The following is a 17,576-nucleotide window of genomic DNA, read 5'->3' as shown; positions in this document are numbered from 1 at the left end:
TATTTTAATAAATTCAATTTTATTACATCTAAATTCAACCTTATTCGATTACACCCTCGTTGATGTATATAATTATGATGACTACCACGTAACTCAAACCTCTGTCCTGCCCACTGGAATTCAATTCCCATAACCAATTTCTTTTCCTAAATTTTCATGTTTCATCACTTCCATTCTTTCCTGCATTTAATTCAATTTACAATATAAATTTTAATTTTCTTTAATCTTTTTACATATATAAACTTTAATTTGTGATTCATAAATATATACATGAAACTTTTTTTTTAAATATAAGAGGAGAATAAAGCTCTAACAATAACACGACTAGCGCAATTCAAACCTAAACCACACTTAGGGCGACAAACACACTGGCCATCAAGCCAACACAGGAGGTTTTGATTTTAATTCATTGTACACATTTAAAAAAATAAATACATATATTTATTTTCGTATTATTTGTGTAGGCAATATATCAACATCAACGTAAATAGTGCTAATTCTATAATGTTATTAGTAATTTGTGAGAATTGAATCAAATAAAGATTTCATTTATAAAATCATACAGAATCATAGTTCATGAATAACACTCAATATTGAATTAAAGTTGATATACAATTTTGATATTTTTTATTAAAAAATCATAGAAGCCCTTGTATTAAGAGGTAGATTGGATTTTGTCCATTTACTAAAATAACACGTAAATTAGTCATTATACATTAGATTAAAAATTAAATTTATCTTTTTTTTTTTAAATTTTCATTATTAGACGATGAAACATGATATACTATGTGTATCTCATATTGGTGTACAACGACTTTCTGTTACTAGTAAAAATGAATAAAACTTTTAATAAAATGATCAATTTATTCATTGATAAAACCAATATTTTTAAAACAAAATCGATAATAAACTGATAAAACTATCAATTTTCAATCTAACTGGTACAATCGGTTAAAAATCAGTTTAACAATATATATTAATTTTTCTCGACACCCGACCTGACCCTTGCTTTCCTTTTTATTTTTCATATTTTTTTCCATTTTTCAGCCTGAAATATTATGGATTAGGTTTAGAAAATATAGAACTTGGGCCATGATTTGGGTCAAAAGTGTTTCTTTCTTTTGGGTCAGGATATTTGGCCCCAATGTTATGAATACCGGTTGAACTGGTTTATTCGGTTTAAAATTCGCGTTCAACCATAGTTTAACCGATTTACGAGTTAATCGTTTTTTTCTTTTATTTCGGATCAGTGTAGTAGCTAATTTACGGTCTGATGAGTCAATCCGGCCCAATTTCAATAACATTGGATATAGCTAATTTACCTCCTCCTTTTTCTTTTTTAATCGTAGAGGCGAAACGCATCCAAGGCTTCAGTGACACTTTTAGCCATCAAGGGCACCGAATTTAAACCATCAGGTCAAGAAGGACTAAATCATAAAACCTGTCCCTCGTTATCCGCCACTTTCGCTGCAAAAAAGAAGAAAGAAAATCACTGCAGTACTAAAAACATGAGCACATCTCCCGCGACGTCGGTGTCCGATTCGCGCTATTTTCAGCCGAATTTTCTCGAGAAAGTCAAAATAATAGTCCACTTAACTGGTTTACGCCACAAAAACACAGTGTTGGAGAAATGCATCTTAGCTTCGAAAAAGAATCGTCGTATCTCACTTATAAAAACTCGTGCAACCAAAAGGGAACAACACTGCAACATAGAACATCTGAAGGATCGAAATCAACAAAACTGGGTTCATTTCGTAGGTGTTGGAGGTTGTGGGCTGTCGGCTTTAGCTTTGATTGCTGTTAAACAAGTAAGCTTTTGCAGAGTTCTTGAACTAACAGAGTGATGTTCACGAGAAAGAAAAAAATGATTGTTTTTTTGTTTGATGTGGTCTTTAGGGTTTTGAGGTTAGTGGTTCAGATAGAAAATGGAGCAGTTTCATGGATGGGCTTCAACAAGCTGGTGTACGCTTGCACATCGGTCATTCTACGTTAAATATTCAAAGCGAAAATGGGTCCAGATTCCCCAATTGCATTGTTGTTTCTAGTGCTATTAGTGAAGATAATGCTGAGGTTTTACATGCCAAATCAATTGGAATACCTGTGTGAGTATTAAGCTTTAATTAGCTCACTTTAATTCCCTAAATTCTTCCAATTTACAATTACCGGTTCGTTTTGATTGATGGCGGAGAGTATTTGGTGCTTATTGTGTTCTTTATATCTCAGTTACAAACGAGATTATTGGTTGGCAAAGCTCACCGAGAATCACAAATTGATTGCTGTCTCTGGAACTCATGGTATAAAGGCTTGCATTATTATGCTATTGTAATGCTATGCTTCATCTTTATATTGGGTAAAAGTATGGTGTGTGCCCTTGCACTAGAAGTTAGATTGCATTTTGCCCCTTCTACTAAAAAATATGTAAATTAATCCCCATAAGTAGAAGTGGATAGAATTTTTAATAGAAAGGGCCAGCTTACTCTTTTAATTTAATGTACATGGATTAATTTTCCCATTTTTTGAATAAAGGGGGCAAAATGCAATCTGACTCTTTGTACAGGAGCCTCGACGGTACTTTTACCCTTTATACTGCCTAACATTCAATTTTCATTGTAGCTTAGATTTTACATTTGAAATTTCATTAGATATATAATGGATATGTTTTGGAAGCATAGTGAAGATAGCTTTATTTCATTCATATTCATCATTTTTTCCATAAACACATAGTTTCTGTTACACGTTTCAGGGAAGAGTACAACTTCTGCTTTACTTGCTTATGTTTTGAAATCAATGGGAGATGATCTCATGGCTGTAGTAGGCGCTTACGTGTCTCAGGCAAACATTTCAAAACTGCAACTTGTACAAAAGCTAGCTTAGCTATGCATTTTGTCTCATCTATAACATTATTTCGAATGGATTCCTTTTTGCAGTTTCCTGGTGGAAATGTAATCTGGGGTGATGGTCCGCACTTTGTGCTTGAGGTATTCTTTGATTGGTTGTCGTTTCTATGACCGATTAAACCTGTGTTATGAACATGATGAACATTTGCAGTACATATAAGGATGGTTTTGCTTCGAGTTAATAGTTGATTTCGTTATAAAAACTTTGTAAAATCGAGGTAGTAATTCAGTACTTGAATATCTTTCTTGTGGAATAGTGGTTATTTATGATATTCTTTCAAATTGATCAAAATGATTGATGTTCGTGTAGAAATCAGAGTATTTTTTTTAGGAGTTATGATCCCTTAAAATAAGGGATTTTAATAAAAAAAATATCTACAAAATATTCCTAAAATATTTACAGAATATTCCTACACTCCCCCTCAAGCTGGAGAATATACATTGTATAATCCCAGCTTGAATAGGAATTTATTGAACACAGGTTTTGGCAAAGCCTTGGTAAGAATGTCTGCAATCTGTCCTTCTGAAGGAATGTAAGAAAGAGTGGCTGTCTTTTTGTTGACTTGATCAGCAATAAAATGCCTATCAATTTCAACATGCTTTGTTCGGTCATGTTGAACTGGGTTCTTGGCAATCTGAATGGCAGATTGATTATCACACAAAACTTCAAAGTGATCCTCCTGATTTGTGCCAAGTTCTTTTAGTAATTTAAGTAGCCAAATTCCTTCGCATATCCCCAAAGCTAGTGCTCTAAATTCAGCTTCAGCACTACTTCTTGAAACAACAGATTGTTTCTTACTTCTCCAAGTTGTAAGGTTACCCCAAACAAAAGTGCAGTACCCACTAGTGGATCTTCTTTCAGTGAGATCTCCAGCCCAACTAGAGTCTGTAAAAATCTTAACAGTTCTGTCTTGTGTCTTCTTAAACATTAAGCCGTGTCCTGGAGTTTTCTTCAAGTATTTGAGAATTCTATTTGCTGCTGCCATATGCTCTTCAGTAGGATTAGTCATGTGTTGACTTATCACATTTACGGGAAAAGCTATATCTGGCCTTGTCAAGGATAAGTAGATTAGTTTCCCAACTAACCTTTGAAATTTCTCTCTGTCTACTAAGGACTCATCTTCTTTATTGAATCTCAAGTTTGCCTCCATTGGTGTATCAGCCGGCTTACAGCCAAGAAAACCAGTTTCTTTGAGTAAATCAAGTACATACTTTCTCTGGTTGATCACAAGTCCTTCTTTTGATCTTGCCACCTCCATTCCTAGGAAATACTTTAGCTTTCCCAAGTCCTTGGTTTCGAATTCCCTGTTTAACAACTTCTTCAAATTGCTAATCTCTTCCTCATCATCTCCAGTAAGAATGATGTCATCCACATACACAATTAGGATAGCTTTCTTATTTGTAGAAGTTACCTTGATGAAAAGCGTATGATCGGCAAGGGACTGCTTGTAGCCATTTTGAAGAATGACTTTAGTGAACCTCTCGAACCAAGCTCTGGGTGATTGTTTTAACCCGTATAGAGACTTGTTGAGCTTGCAAACCTTGTTGCTACCTTCAATAGACTTTGAGCCAGGTGGCAATTGCATATAGACTTCTTCCTCAAGCTTGCCATTAAGAAATGCGTTTTTTACATCAAGTTGGTGTAATTTCCAATCGCAATTTACAGCCAAACTTAGGAGTACTCGAATAGTGTTAAGCTTTGCCATAGGTGCAAAAGTTTCTGTGAAGTCTATCCCATATGTTTGTGTGAAACCTCTGGCCACTAGTCTAGCTTTGTATCGTTGGATACTGCCATTGGAGTTATACTTTACAGCAAAGATCCATTTACAGCCGACAGCCTTTTTTCCTTGAGGAAGGTCTGTAATGGTCCAAGTAGCATTTTTCTCTAGTGCACAAATTTCCTCTTCAACAGCCCTTCTCCATTTTGGATCCTTTAGAGCTTCAGCTATGCTTGTGGGAACCTGTTCTTTATCCAAAGTTGCTGTAAATGCTTGAAAAGACGGCATCAATGAATTATAACCAGTAAATTTTTCAATAGGATGCTTGGTGCACTGTCTAACCCCTTTTCTAATAGCAATAGGAAAGTCATCTAGAGTAGTGGACTTACTGATTTCTTCTTCCATTTCGGCAGCTGGACCCAAATCCAATTCTCGGCAAGAATCAGATTGCAAAACAGTCTCAGGGATATGTCTTCTTTTTCTTGTGTAGACACGAAGCTGTTTGGGTGGTGGTGTTTTTTGAAGACTGTCAATTGGAGTAGGTGTATTTTCAGGAAGAGTGTTTAAAGTGGGTGTAGGTGAATTAGTCATAGGTACTACAGGAGAATCAATGGGAGCATTCACAGGTGACAGATCTGCAGGTAATGGCGAACAAGATGGCAATTCTGAAGGTTGAGAATGAAGATTAGGAGTAATCTCCGAAGTAATCTCCGAAGTAGGAGAAGGAGTTTCGGACATGGTCTAGGTTGAAAAAGAAATCGTAACCTAAGCTGATACCATGTAGAAATCAGAGTATTTTTTTTAGGAGATATGATCCCTTAAAATAAGGGATTTTAATAAAAAAAAATATCTATAAAATATTCTTAAAATATTTACAGAATATTCCTACAGTTCGTTCATATAACTTTTTCTTCATCCTTTTCTATGGGCTATAAGACATTAGGATGTCGGGTTTCCTCGGATATGTGATTAAACTTGTATGGTAACATTTCCATTTAATGTATGAGGCAGGCTGATGAATATGATGGCTGCTTCTTAGGGTTGTCACCTTACATAGCTGTTCTAACAAATGTGGAGTGGGAGCATGTGGATTTTTTTCAAGACGAGGTTTGTCCTTCATTGTCAAATAATTATGGCTATCAATAGTTTTGCTGTAAAACCTTTGGCAACTCGGGTTAGTTTGAGCTGAAATTATCTTTTCTTGTCTTTTAGGAAGCAGTTAAAACATTTTTCAGGAGGTTCCTCAAAAGAATCAGAGTGGGTGGACATCTCATCATATGTGGGGATGAGTATGCTTTGCTGAACTATGTTGTCGCATATCCCATTTTGTGATATCTTTGAATCTTTACGAGAAGTTGAATTTTACTAAAAAATTGGTAAATGAGTCCTTATACATTATATCAAAGAGCAAACTGGTCATTTTGTTAAAAATTAGTCCATGTACGTTAGAATGAGGTAACTATTTGGTTATTCTGTCAATCACAATAATTTTTAATAATAAAAGTAGATGAAATTTTCAACAGGAAGATCTAGTTTGCTTTTTGATTTAAAGTAAAAGGACTAATTTGTCCCTTTTTTGAGTAAAAAGGATAAAATGCAATCTGACTCCTAATATAGGGGTATCCATGGTACTTCTACCTCCAAAGTTCCTTTTAGCATATTGTCATTGACCAGTGATTACTTATCATTCTCTTTTATTAGTAAGGGTGGTTGAAACTCATGCTAAGTCTGCTGCTATGTCATAAAAAAATTTCCGCATGCATTTGCATAGCACATCCAGAAGTCAATAAAATTTGTTATTCTAATAGAGGGAGTTCCTTTGGAGGGGAACCAACAGTGTTGGTGCACGTTCCTTGTTAGATTACACGAGTGAAGGAAGTAAACCAGAGCATGCAAGTGGAACTATGTTGGTTACAAGTTCAGATGTAGATGGTTATAACATAATAACTTACGGAATTTCAAGTACTAACGAATGGCATGCTTCATCAATTTGTCCCAACTCAAAGGGTGGCAGTGACTATGTACTTGTAAGTGCCCTACATTTCTTTGTTCTCGCTGTTTTATTGCTTTGACAACCTAATTGGAGAAAGCTATCAAATTTTATTCGATTGCTTTTTGAGATGATGTAAGAAGTATGTAACAGGATTTTTAAAATATCTACAAGTCCTTTAAGAAACATTGATTGCATATTTTTTTGAGCTGTGGTTCTTCTAGAACTAGAACTGGATTGTTTTACCTAGTAAGATAAGCACTTCAGGAACCAAGTACAAAACTTGGTCATTTTATTCAGCAATTTGTAGTTTGCTACTTATCCGTATTGTTCGAGAATATAGTGATTATAGAGAGGTACTTATCATCTCTCATGGTTTTAAACTTATGTTTCCTGGCTTACAAATGCAAATTAGCTGCGACCCTCCATGTGTGTAATTATGTATTTTTACTTTTTAAATTGTTTTTCACTCTATGGAATTCTTTTTATAACTTTCAGTGTCATAAAGGACAGCCACTGGCAAATATTAGCTTACAGATTCCAGGAGCTCATAATGTCCTCAACTCTCTAGCTGTGAGTAAAAAGGCGCTGATTTTAAATTTCGTTTCTTCTAGTGATCATGTTCTCTGTGTTGTCAGAACTTCTGACTCAGAAGGATTATATAAGATTGTATGTTTATATCGGTCTATTTTTCAACCTGTATCTTAAGCTTTTCATCTCTAGCTGAATTTCGAGAGGTTTATTGCCTAGTTTTAGTATAATTTACCATTACATATTGTGCAGGTTATTGCCACAGTGACGGTACTCTTACAAGGCCAAAGACAAGTACATGAACTAATAAACTCTTTAAAGTTACATTTGCTCGATTTCATTGGTCTTTCTAGACGCTTTGAGAGGATTGGAAAAATACACAGATGTCATATATATGATGATTATGCACACCATCCAACCGAAGTATATTTTGTTCTTCAAGCAGCACGACAGAGATTCCCATCAATGAGACTAGTGGTGGTATTCCAGCCTCATACATACAGGCATTCACTTAAAACAATACATGAATTGTTGATATAATAATATTTGTACAATTTAGATGACTTAAAGTTTTGGGTCGGTTTTGCAGTCGTTTAGCTGCTTTAAAGGATGATTTTGCTGTTGCATTAAGTCACGCAGATCATGTTGTGGTTACAGCGGTACACAAATACATCAGTCACCTTGGTTGAACTTTCTATCTCCGGGAACAGTACTCACATTACCGATTTGTGATGTCAGGTTTATTCGGTCCGAGAAGCAGTTCCACGGAATGTTTGTGGAAAGGATTTAGCTACTTCAATCATCAGTTCTCCATCCGAATACATCCCCTCTCTGGTAGTACCAAACTTTAAGCCTTTACGGATGTCCTTAATTCGGTCCTTATTCGTACGTGTTCAATGTTTATTTTTATACGTTGTGATTCTCAAGTCCCTCACCGTTTCCAGGATGACGTGGTCGATAAACTAGCACTTGAGATATGCAAGGACCCTCTTCGTGAAATCGTTATATTGACCCTCGGTGCAGGTGAGGTGATCGATTGTTAAGATGATGGATATCATTATGATAGGTTTTAAACGGAAAATTAATCTGATCGAGCCGCTTTTTTGTTTTTGAAATGAACAGGTGATGTCAATACAGTGGGTCCTAAATTGCTGCATGAATTGCAAAAGAGATTATGCATTACATAATGTAAAGCACAAGCAGCCATTACTGGCATAAAGCAAAGAGAGATTCTCTAGTAGGACAAAAGCAAAGAAAAAATTGTACTCTTCTTCTTAAGAGGGCAGTATTCGAACATAACATTTTAATATCTTAATGTTTTTTTGTTATTATTCATAATTAAATTTGAAAGAAAAAAGATGATGGTTAAATTATAAATAAATATATGAAAAAGATATTGATAAACTATAAATTGTATTTTTAAAATGCATCAATGTCCATTAGAATTTGATTCTCACCATGTAATTGAAATCGGGTAAACTATAAAAGTGGTCACTTTTGTTTGCCTCATATTATATTTTAATCACTTATGTTTGAAATGTTACGTTTTAGTCACTTACATTATTGTTTTGTTATAAAGTAGTCACTCTACCGTTAAACTCTATTATCTCCCTAACAGCAGCCTTATGTGGCAGTTTAAATAGGTTTTAAATGTCAACTTGGATGTATAGTTTCTAGGATGAAAATAAATTTTTATTAAATAAATTTAATTTAGATTGTCACGTAAAACGTCCAAGTTGGCATCTAAAACATATTTGGGTTGCCACGTAGGATCATCGTTAGGAAGATAACAGAGAGTGATCACTTCGTAACAAAACAATAACGTAAGTGACTAAAACATAATATTTCAAACATAAATGACTAAAATATAATTTGAGGCAAACAAAAGTGATTATTTTTGTAGTTTACCAAATTGAAATAATGTTTTTGAATAAAATTTTAAGTAAAAATAGATATTAATTAGATGTTAGTTTAAAGAGCGGTCGTTTTGAAATAAAAACTTAAAAGTCCAATCACTTAAAAAAAAATTTTTTTGTTTCATATATGTCTGGTTAGTTGTTTTTTCTCTCCCACGTTTTTTAGTTTCTTTTTTTATTTTTCTGGAGAACCAAACACACACCTTTAGTACCCAGTTACTTACTTTTGGCTTTTAACTTTTGTTAACACTAAAAGGAGTGGTGGAGACATTGTCACAGCTTGACTGTGAAATTTTAATGGAGATTGATGATTGAAAGATTAAGAAGAGAATAGAGATGGAGATAGAGATCGAGAAAAAGAGAAGTTCCGATTTTTCATTCATGAAGAAGAAACAAGCCGCTATATTCAAATATAAATATACATATATATATAAATATTTGTTTATTACAAGTACTGTCTAATTATTTATGAATACCTATCAGCAGCTCATAGCAGGCTGTGCTGTAAATTCCTTGGTTAGATTCTCTGTTTTTACTTAGCTGATTCACCCTCTCCTCTTGGGCTCGTCCTCTTCATGTCTCTGTCTGGCCCATCAACCTTGTTGACTGTGCCTTCATCCTTGTAGAGCCCGTTCTCTATCACTCCTGTAAGCCCATCTTTCATTTTTGTTCCTTAGTTGATTCCCAATTATTATTGTATGCTAAAGGCTAGAAGGCTAAAGCAGTGAGAGGAGGCGCAGCAATCGATAGTCAAATAGAACATTGCAGAGAAGAACAGAGAGGAAAGAGAAGGAAATGGCTTTAAATGGAAATGGTTGCTGTTGGATTCAGGAGCGTATCTTAAGTGGAAATGGATGTGGTGTGTTCCTCACTCCCAAGTCCCAGGAGTAGGTCCTCTGCTGCCATTTTGCCCCGCAAGCCAACGGCTCTCTCCTTTTCCTCTTCCTTTCAATTCCAAGGTTATCTTTCTTTATTATTTTCTTGAATCTCATGTCCTACCGGTGCTTCAATTAAAACTTGAATCTCAGCTTTTTTTAAGATTGTTTTGGAAATTTATAAGGTTGTCATCCTTCGATTCGATTCACGAGGCTGGGAATTTCTCTGGGGTTTGTTTTCGCTTTCATCCTGGGAATTCATAGAATTCGTTTTCAAACATCTGCAGTTTTAATTGAGATTAAAACTTCAATTAAAGCAAGACACTTATTTTCACGTTTTCAAACATCTTCAGTTTTGTTTTCGTGGACTTGCAATTGGTATTTGAATTTACAGGAAACGTTGTAAATAATTGGCTCCAAAATTTATTAATTATCTTCTCTGGAACTCGTTATATTACAGCGAAAAGTGAAGAGAATATTTGCTTTGGATTATTGGATATAATTACTAATATATATTGATAAAATCAGGATTTGTGGTGGATAGGAAGCAGAGCTCCTCCTCTATACAAACGGCTGCAGTCCGCCATTTGGTGGGATCTGTTACCAAAACTCAAGGCCTTCGCTTTGCCGTGGTCAGTTTTTTCTTTAATCGTCATTTGCAACTACAATGTCAAAGATCGACTTTACCTTCTTTTTTTTGTGTGTTCGATTGTTTTCATACTATTATGTTATTACTATGGTAATTGTTTTCTTCAATTTTTTATTACATTGTCAAAGGTTGTCGCCCGTTTCAATGAGATTGTGACAAAGCCGCTCTTGGAGGGAGCTCTGGACACTTTCAGAAAGTATTCAGTTAATGAAGAAGACATCGATGTGTGTAACAACCACTAACCACCCTTCTACTTCATTTACTAAACTAAAAGTCTTCTTTAATATCATGCTATCTCATATCTCTGTCTCAGGTTAGATGTCTGCTTTTTCTTTGTATCTATCTACACGTCTGAGCTTTCTCTGCTACTATGGCTGCAAATGCTAAGATTATTTAGTCAATTGCAGCTCAAAAGACTAGGATATAGGAGTAGCGTATCTCTGCCTCTCTCATTTGATGGCAATGCTACCAGAGTCTTTTTCTTCTATGATTCATGATTTGCTCTGTATATCATCTTATTTATTACAAGCCCTTTTGCAGCATATGAATCTTTCGACCAAATCTTTCAATTAATATTTTGACAATTTTTAGCCAACTTTTTGGATGGCTTGATTGATTCTTCACTTTCTTATCAGGTTGTTTGGGTCCCGGGTAGTTTTGAAATAGGTATTGTTGCAGAAAGACTGGGCAAGTCTCGAAATTATCATGCAATTTTATGCATTGGAGCTGTGGTATGGTTTCTTTCGTATTTGTTGGAGATCTTCTCATATTACTTTTTATCTGCTCATGGTGGGTCTTTTCTGAGTACATTTTGCTGAAATCTGTTAATTCTGCCAACAGATAAGAGGAGATACTACTCACTATGACGCTGTGGCTAATTCTGTAGCATCTGGGGTGCTTTCAGCTGGCCTAAACTCAGGTCAATCTTCATGCTTAATGTTATTTTGTATTAACCCATTTCGTGTAAAATGCTACCATGGCTTCAAGAGTAAATCGCTGTTGGCATCTCAACTATGAATTAAGACAATATTTAGATTTTCATTAATCAAAGGCATATGCAGTTAAATGTTTTTCATGCCGTTAATATTGTAAGCTTTGTTGAAGTTATAAAGAACTTTGTTTTATGCTTACAGTTTGTTTTTAGACTGAAGTATACCATCTTCAGTATGTGCTCTTTTCAAGGGGACTCCTACTTTTCACCCTATATTCATAATGTTTGAAAATTTTAATCTTGCAAATTTTGTTTATTTTCTCCAAATTGTTTCAATTAGAAAGCGGAAGAGACCACATTGCAAGATTCTTTTCTTTTTAAAAGTTGAAAATTACCCTCCTTTCAAACTGGGAGGACAAATTTTCATGTGGCAGTTGTTAATTAAGGTCTTTATCAATCTCATGCCCTAAAGATTAAAAAAAAAATATTTTCTGTAGGAAATGGTTTTATGGAAGTTTTCATGTATTAAAATGGAGTTGCCCATTGATTACTTGGCTATTGGTCTCTTCCCTCTATTTTTCATTTTTTATTATTCCTTGTGATTTGAAGCTGCAATTTATCAACTTTGCAGGTGTTCCTTGCATATTTGGGGTTTTGACTTGCGAGAACATGGACCAGGTATGATACAGGAGCTGGATAAAAGATCATTTTACACTAAGAACTATAGGTTTTTTTGTTAAGTGAGAAAGTTTGTTCATTGGAGCTACACAAACAGCTATAGTGGGGTACACTCTCTAGTTTCCTTCACATTGAATTTTGGAATGTTAGAGGGAGGGGAAATCTGGTCAACTTGTAGGTTGTATACATACCAACATGTGACTGTGAGGGCAGTCTGATGTTACCTGATGTGTCATTTCCTTTACAGTAGTTTTGAGATGATATATTTGAATGTAAGAGGGGTTGACGTCTTTTATTCTTGGATGCAATTGAAGAAAAAAAATGATTTCAAGAGTGGAATTTTATGTAATTATTTCACATGACAATTGTAGGCGTTAAATCGAGCTGGTGGTAAATCTGGGAACAAAGGTGCAGAGTGTGCTTTAATGGCGGTGAGTTGATTGTACGGTAATGGAGTATTCTTTAGCGGAAGCAGTTATTGCTTGAATGTTTATTATTTATTATTGGTATTATTGGTATTTGATTTTCAGTTTCTTTGTAATTCCAATTTAGCGGAAGAGTGTGCTTTATTATTGGTATATGAAAGTCCATGATTTCTCCTTAATTCTCCATTCATTTTTCTTTTTCCGTAATTTGCTTGTTTTTGTTGACGTGTTCTATTTCTAATAAAGGATTTAAGAAAGTGAGAAAATATAATATCACTGCATCGCTTGCTTGCATTGCACATATTAAATTTGATCCATGTAATCATTCTTAAGTGGTGGTATTCAAGTTTAGGATTTTAATCCCAGCATCTGCTTGCTTCTGCTTCTCTGTTATTGAATAAATTGGCAGATAAATTGCTCCTTTTGTCTCATACAAGTTGCTAACGCACAGTAACGAGGAAAAAGTGCTTATTGTTGGTTCCTTTCTAGATTTCTAAACAGTTGAATTTCTTTTGGATTGTATTGCAGATTGAGATGGCTTCCTTGTTTGATCACCATCTTAAGTAGTGGTAGCATTATCCATTACATGATGAACTTCTGTTGTTGCTGTAGGATCATTCTATCTGGGGAGTTTACAGAAGCAAAATGGTAAACATAGATGGATCCTGGAACTGTAATTCAGAATTTTCTTGTTGATCTAATAAATGACCAATGCTTTTGCTTTCTTTTATTTATATGTTGTTTCGGGTTCGTGTGAGAGCTCGTTAAGGGCTTTGCTATTATTGGTAAGTGATGATCGCTATTATCAACTGTTCACCTCACTTTTAACCCCCAAAGCCGTGTGTTTGGCATTGCTTTTGGGGTTAAGCACTTTTCTAGCGCCAAACGCAATGCCAAACGGTTGCAATTTTGTCCTCTCATGTACTCTCAAGTCTCATGTATATATTAGCAAGGGTTTAAATTATGAGCGCGGTTATTGCAGTCTGTTGAGTTGAATATTGATGGTGATAGTATAGTTGGTATGGTATCGATAATTCGTTGGTAATTATCAATTTTAAAACAAAATGTAATAGTATTGATAATGTATGATTTTGGTTTTCATATCTATTTGTAGCAGTCATCATTCGCTTCTGTGTACTGGTTAATATCGATCATTATCAGTTTTTATTGGTCTAAGGAAAAGAGTCGGAGAGAGTATAATGTTTTTAGAGCTTCAAAGTCGGTTTAGATCCTACCTCAACAAAAACAGTGCTTTCATGGTACTTTCATCGCTAACCAATCGGTCAATAAATAAATTGTTTAATTAAAACGGTGTAAAAGTATCGTGAAAGCCCTTGTTCTAAAAGTCGAGTTGTATTTTACTTCTTTTATTAAAAAATAGACAAATTAATCTTTATACTTTAGTTTAAAAGAATAAATTGGTCGTTCTATTAATAATTTCATCTTTTCTTACAGTTAAAAATTGACCTTTGTATAATAGTGTGAGGTATTAATAGTACATCATGTATTATTCTATTAGTCATTTTAGTTTTTAATAATATAAGTAAATAATTTTTTAACAAAAAATTAATTTTTTTATCTAATATGTAAAAAATTAATTTATCTCGTTTTATAAATAAAGAGAGTAAAATATAATTTGACTCTTAATACTCATTATCCAATACAGTTATACAAACGATAAAAATACCACGGAGGTCCTTGTATTAGGAGTCCGATTGTATTTTGTTCCATCTACTTAAAAAATTGGCAAACTAGTCTTTATACATTATATTAAAGAGTAAATTATTTTATTTTTAATTTCATTCATTTGTATTGTTAAAAATTAGTGTGGTTAATAAAATAACTAGATAATAACATGTGATGTGTCACATATACACTAATATCAATGACTAAATTAACTTACCATTTGATTTAACGTATAATAATTAATTTATTTTTTTTTTAATAATGAAAATTAAATGTACAATTCACTTTACTTTTTCCCTATACAAGCGGTCTCTAGTACCTTAGCGATTTTACCCTTTTTCTATCATAATTTGTTTCAGATCTATAATCACATCCGTTGAAACGGCAGTAATCAAATAGACGATTATTATTGTTATCCCATCTAATCGAGCCCACAACAATTAGGTACGACCCATCACGAATTGGTGGTCAAGTTGCTGACAGCACGGACAGCATAACCCAAAAACTAACCGAAATATAAAAAAGTCAAACGTTCTAGATTTACCCTCAAAACAGTATTTGCGACACTTGTTCTACTACCATTGGCAAAAGACAACCATTACCCTTCGCAGCTTCTCTACCTCTGAACTCATATATGTCCGGTTAGTTGTTGGGTTTTTACCTTCCCCTTTTTCAGTTTCTTTTCTTTTTTTTTTCTCGAGAACCAAACACGCACCTTTAGTAACCAGTTACTTTTGGCTTTGGCTTTTAATTTTTATTAATACTAAAAAGGAGTGCTGGAGGCTCTTCTTTTTTCTTTTTTTTTCCATTGACATTCTTGATAAGGTTAGATTCATCTAAATCTTCTCTCTTGGTGATTTTTTTTTCAGTTTTGATTCTCGATTTGTATGGTTTTGATCTTCGGATATTGGGATCCGATGCTGATTCATGTTTAAATCGATTTATTTTAATTAAATATGTCTTGTTCTGAATCTTATATGAATGGATCACTTTCTTTCTATAACAAATTCGATCTGAATTTGGGATTTCATTTCGGTAATAGGATAGAATATAGATCCAGCTTCTCTTTGGTTTTCTAGAATATTAGGGAAAAGAAAAGGAAAACTGATATTGAGATTTGATATATATCATGGTAAAAAAATATTAACTATAGCTATCTTATTTTAGCTAGTGCGATTTTCCTTTACATATTCTTTACTTGAAGAATTAAGTCAGATTTAGTCCATTTACAAAGATTTACTAAGTAAACGATAGGATTGGTTAGAATTTCCAGAATTGGCTTGATGTCACTTGGGTATATTATCTTTTCGATGATGTTGGCCTTACTTTTCCATTTTAATTTCGCCGTGTATCTTTTTTCTGCCCAAATTTACTCTGTTTACATATTTAGGTTCCTTTGTGAACTGTGTGGAGAAAGCTGTGTGCGCATACTCTTTATATGCTTTTGATCATTTGTGCCTCACCAATACTGTAAACGTTGATTTGTTGTTTATCCTACAGTTCCAGAGGTTTTTTACATGGAAGTCATCTTTATATGCTGAAATATTTTGTGTCTCACTCACAACGATACCATGAACATTGAATTGTTGCTTATCCTAGAGTTCCAGAACTTTCTAAATTTAAATTGCAATAAGTCCATGACCTGATTAACTAGGTTATGAAAAGGCTGGATGGTTTTATATAAGTACAATCTGTTGAATCCTTCGGTGAATTTCTATGGTTGAACTTTTAACTATCGTAGACAGCAGCTTATAGCTATCTTTGTATTTTTATCCATATTATCTGCATCTTTTCCTGTGAATGTTTGTCAAGTTCTTTTGCAATTAATTTTTTGTTTCATGGTTTAATTACTCAAATGTTGTCTACCAGTAGGGAAGACCATGTGAATTGTTTGAACTGGACTACGATTATCGACTTTCTTGACGGGGTAAACGTATCGGTTATTCTCAGTATTGGTACAAAATGGTCAAATGCAAAGGTTGTGGGAAATTAGGAAGGATGCTACCGGGTGACGGGCCTGCAAAAGCTTACCATTATGCTCTTCTTTGTTCCCCTGTTGTTTCTGTTTGGGATTGCATTGTCCGTAAGATGAGATACTCCTACATACCTGAATGGGTGTAGTCTTTGGTGTTATATAACTATATAGGTAGCATCAGAAGCTTTTTTTTAGAATACAATTATAGAAGAAGGAAAAAAAGACAGCTATATAGGGAAAAATATACAATTTAGGGGAACCTTTTTAAAGTTTCATGGATAACAAGGCTTGTAATAAAGTGCGACCGGGCGTGAGAAAAGCAAAAAAGAAGCAAGTGAAGGATGAGTTGGATCGTATTAAACAGGCTGAGAAGAAAAAAAGGCGCTTAGAGAAAGCCCTTGCTACTTCTGCCGCCATACGTTCCGAACTAGAGAAAAAAAAACAGCAGAAAAAGGAAGAACAACAAAGGCTTGATGAAGAAGGTGCTGCAATTGCTGAGGCGGTTGCATTGCATGTCCTACTTGGTGAAGACACTGATGATGTTGGCAATTTCGATCTATTTATCAATGGAGGAAGTGGTCCTAGCCTTCCCCATCAAGTTCATTCAAAAGGTTTGGTCACTAATGCATCATATCGAGCTGGATGTGAGTGGGCAATGTTCGGAAACAGTGACTGGTCTTTCTCATGTGGAGACTACGGAAGGGATCTGATTGAACCATGTTTTGAGGATAGTGTTTGGGGAACTGCAGGACTTTCAGCTGGTCTTATCGCCGCGCAAGCTGTTTCGGCACTTCGGATTACAGAGAATGCAGAGGTAAACACGGTCGTCCTCAACGGGATGTTGAGAGGCTAGACAAGCGTGTTTGTTGCTACATCAAACCTTTGCTCTCAAAATCTGAATAATGGCTTTGTATGTATATATATATATCTTTGATGACTCTGTTAGTCGAGCTGCTTTTCTTCTGTAATCAACCTTTGTTGCACCATCATGCTGTTGTTGACCATTTCATCAAGTGTTTTTTTCTGCCCAACATGAATGGTTTTGAAGATACTTTGTGAGGCATGCATCAATGACTTGCTCTCACCATCTCAGTTCATTGATGCTTAATTGTATTAGACAAGTGATTGAGATGTTGAATTTATTCAAGGCTTGATATTTTGTTTTTACTTTTTATTAAAGCCTTGTTAAGCTGAATTCCGTTTGTGATAAAAATCGAATTATTCGAAGTAGTTGGCTTAAGTTCAATTATCTAGTAAAAAATAAGCGTGCGATGTCTATTTTAATTATTTTATGCTCAAAAATGA

At 34.5% G+C, this 17,576-nt stretch overlaps 3 protein-coding genes across 9 annotated transcripts; all 3 read left to right on the top strand.

Annotated features, from left to right (window-relative positions):
* Positions 1–1,357: 1,357 nt before the first annotated feature.
* On the top strand, positions 1,358–8,645 carry LOC107924755 (UDP-N-acetylmuramate--L-alanine ligase). The gene is made up of 14 exons (XM_016855337.2): positions 1,358–1,808; positions 1,897–2,102; positions 2,224–2,294; positions 2,744–2,832; positions 2,928–2,978; positions 5,627–5,722; positions 5,828–5,904; positions 6,453–6,642; positions 7,104–7,178; positions 7,389–7,639; positions 7,726–7,795; positions 7,875–7,970; positions 8,081–8,159; positions 8,259–8,645. The coding sequence occupies exons 1-14, from the start codon at positions 1,509–1,511 to the stop codon at positions 8,321–8,323; spliced, it is 1,716 nt and encodes a 571-aa protein (XP_016710826.1). The 5' UTR covers positions 1,358–1,508; the 3' UTR covers positions 8,324–8,645.
* A 1,132-nt stretch (positions 8,646–9,777) lies between these two features.
* LOC107923260 (6,7-dimethyl-8-ribityllumazine synthase, chloroplastic) lies at positions 9,778–13,340 on the top strand. 4 transcript variants are annotated; one of them, XM_041080472.1, is made up of 8 exons: positions 9,778–10,011; positions 10,456–10,559; positions 10,705–10,800; positions 11,212–11,307; positions 11,417–11,495; positions 12,139–12,185; positions 12,557–12,616; positions 13,223–13,340. In XM_041080472.1, the coding sequence occupies exons 1-8, from the start codon at positions 9,903–9,905 to the stop codon at positions 13,304–13,306; spliced, it is 675 nt and encodes a 224-aa protein (XP_040936406.1). In that variant the 5' UTR covers positions 9,778–9,902; the 3' UTR covers positions 13,307–13,340. The 4 variants fall into 4 exon arrangements, with proteins under 4 accessions (XP_040936406.1, XP_040936407.1, XP_040936408.1 ...); XM_041080473.1 differs by having other exon boundaries at positions 13,139–13,340; XM_041080474.1 differs by having other exon boundaries at positions 12,557–12,632; positions 13,139–13,340.
* A 1,484-nt stretch (positions 13,341–14,824) lies between these two features.
* LOC107904595 (uncharacterized) lies at positions 14,825–17,438 on the top strand. Of its 4 annotated transcripts, none has more exons than XM_041080470.1 (2): positions 14,825–14,937; positions 16,166–17,438. In XM_041080470.1, the coding sequence occupies exon 2, from the start codon at positions 16,546–16,548 to the stop codon at positions 17,122–17,124; it is 579 nt and encodes a 192-aa protein (XP_040936404.1). In that variant the 5' UTR covers positions 14,825–14,937; positions 16,166–16,545; the 3' UTR covers positions 17,125–17,438. The 4 variants fall into 4 exon arrangements, with proteins under 4 accessions (XP_040936404.1, XP_040936405.1, XP_040936403.1 ...); XM_041080471.1 differs by having other exon boundaries at positions 14,850–14,937; positions 16,169–17,438; XM_041080469.1 differs by having other exon boundaries at positions 14,850–15,121; positions 16,169–17,438.
* Positions 17,439–17,576: the final 138 nt, after the last annotated feature.

Source organism: Gossypium hirsutum, chromosome A11, assembly GCF_007990345.1.
Source record: "Gossypium hirsutum isolate 1008001.06 chromosome A11, Gossypium_hirsutum_v2.1, whole genome shotgun sequence".
NCBI classification, from domain to species: Eukaryota; Viridiplantae; Streptophyta; class Magnoliopsida; order Malvales; family Malvaceae; genus Gossypium; species Gossypium hirsutum.
This window is presented reverse-complemented; position numbering and strand designations above follow the sequence as displayed.

Coding starts and splice junctions, on each gene's coding strand:
- LOC107904595 (XM_041080470.1), top strand. CDS start 16,546: ATGGATAACAAGGCTTGTAATAAAGTGCGACCGGGCGTGAGAAAAGCA.
- LOC107923260 (XM_041080472.1), top strand. CDS start 9,903: ATGGATGTGGTGTGTTCCTCACTCCCAAGTCCCAGGAGTAGGTCCTCT. Junction 10,560..10,704: donor AAGGCCTTCGCTTTGCCGTG/GTCAGTTTTTTC, acceptor ACATTGTCAAAG/GTTGTCGCCCGTTTCAATGA. Junction 11,308..11,416: donor TTTTATGCATTGGAGCTGTG/GTATGGTTTCTT, acceptor TTCTGCCAACAG/ATAAGAGGAGATACTACTCA.
- LOC107924755 (XM_016855337.2), top strand. CDS start 1,509: ATGAGCACATCTCCCGCGACGTCGGTGTCCGATTCGCGCTATTTTCAG. Junction 5,905..6,452: donor CTCATCATATGTGGGGATGA/GTATGCTTTGCT, acceptor GGGAACCAACAG/TGTTGGTGCACGTTCCTTGT. Junction 8,160..8,258: donor TATATTGACCCTCGGTGCAG/GTGAGGTGATCG, acceptor TGAAATGAACAG/GTGATGTCAATACAGTGGGT.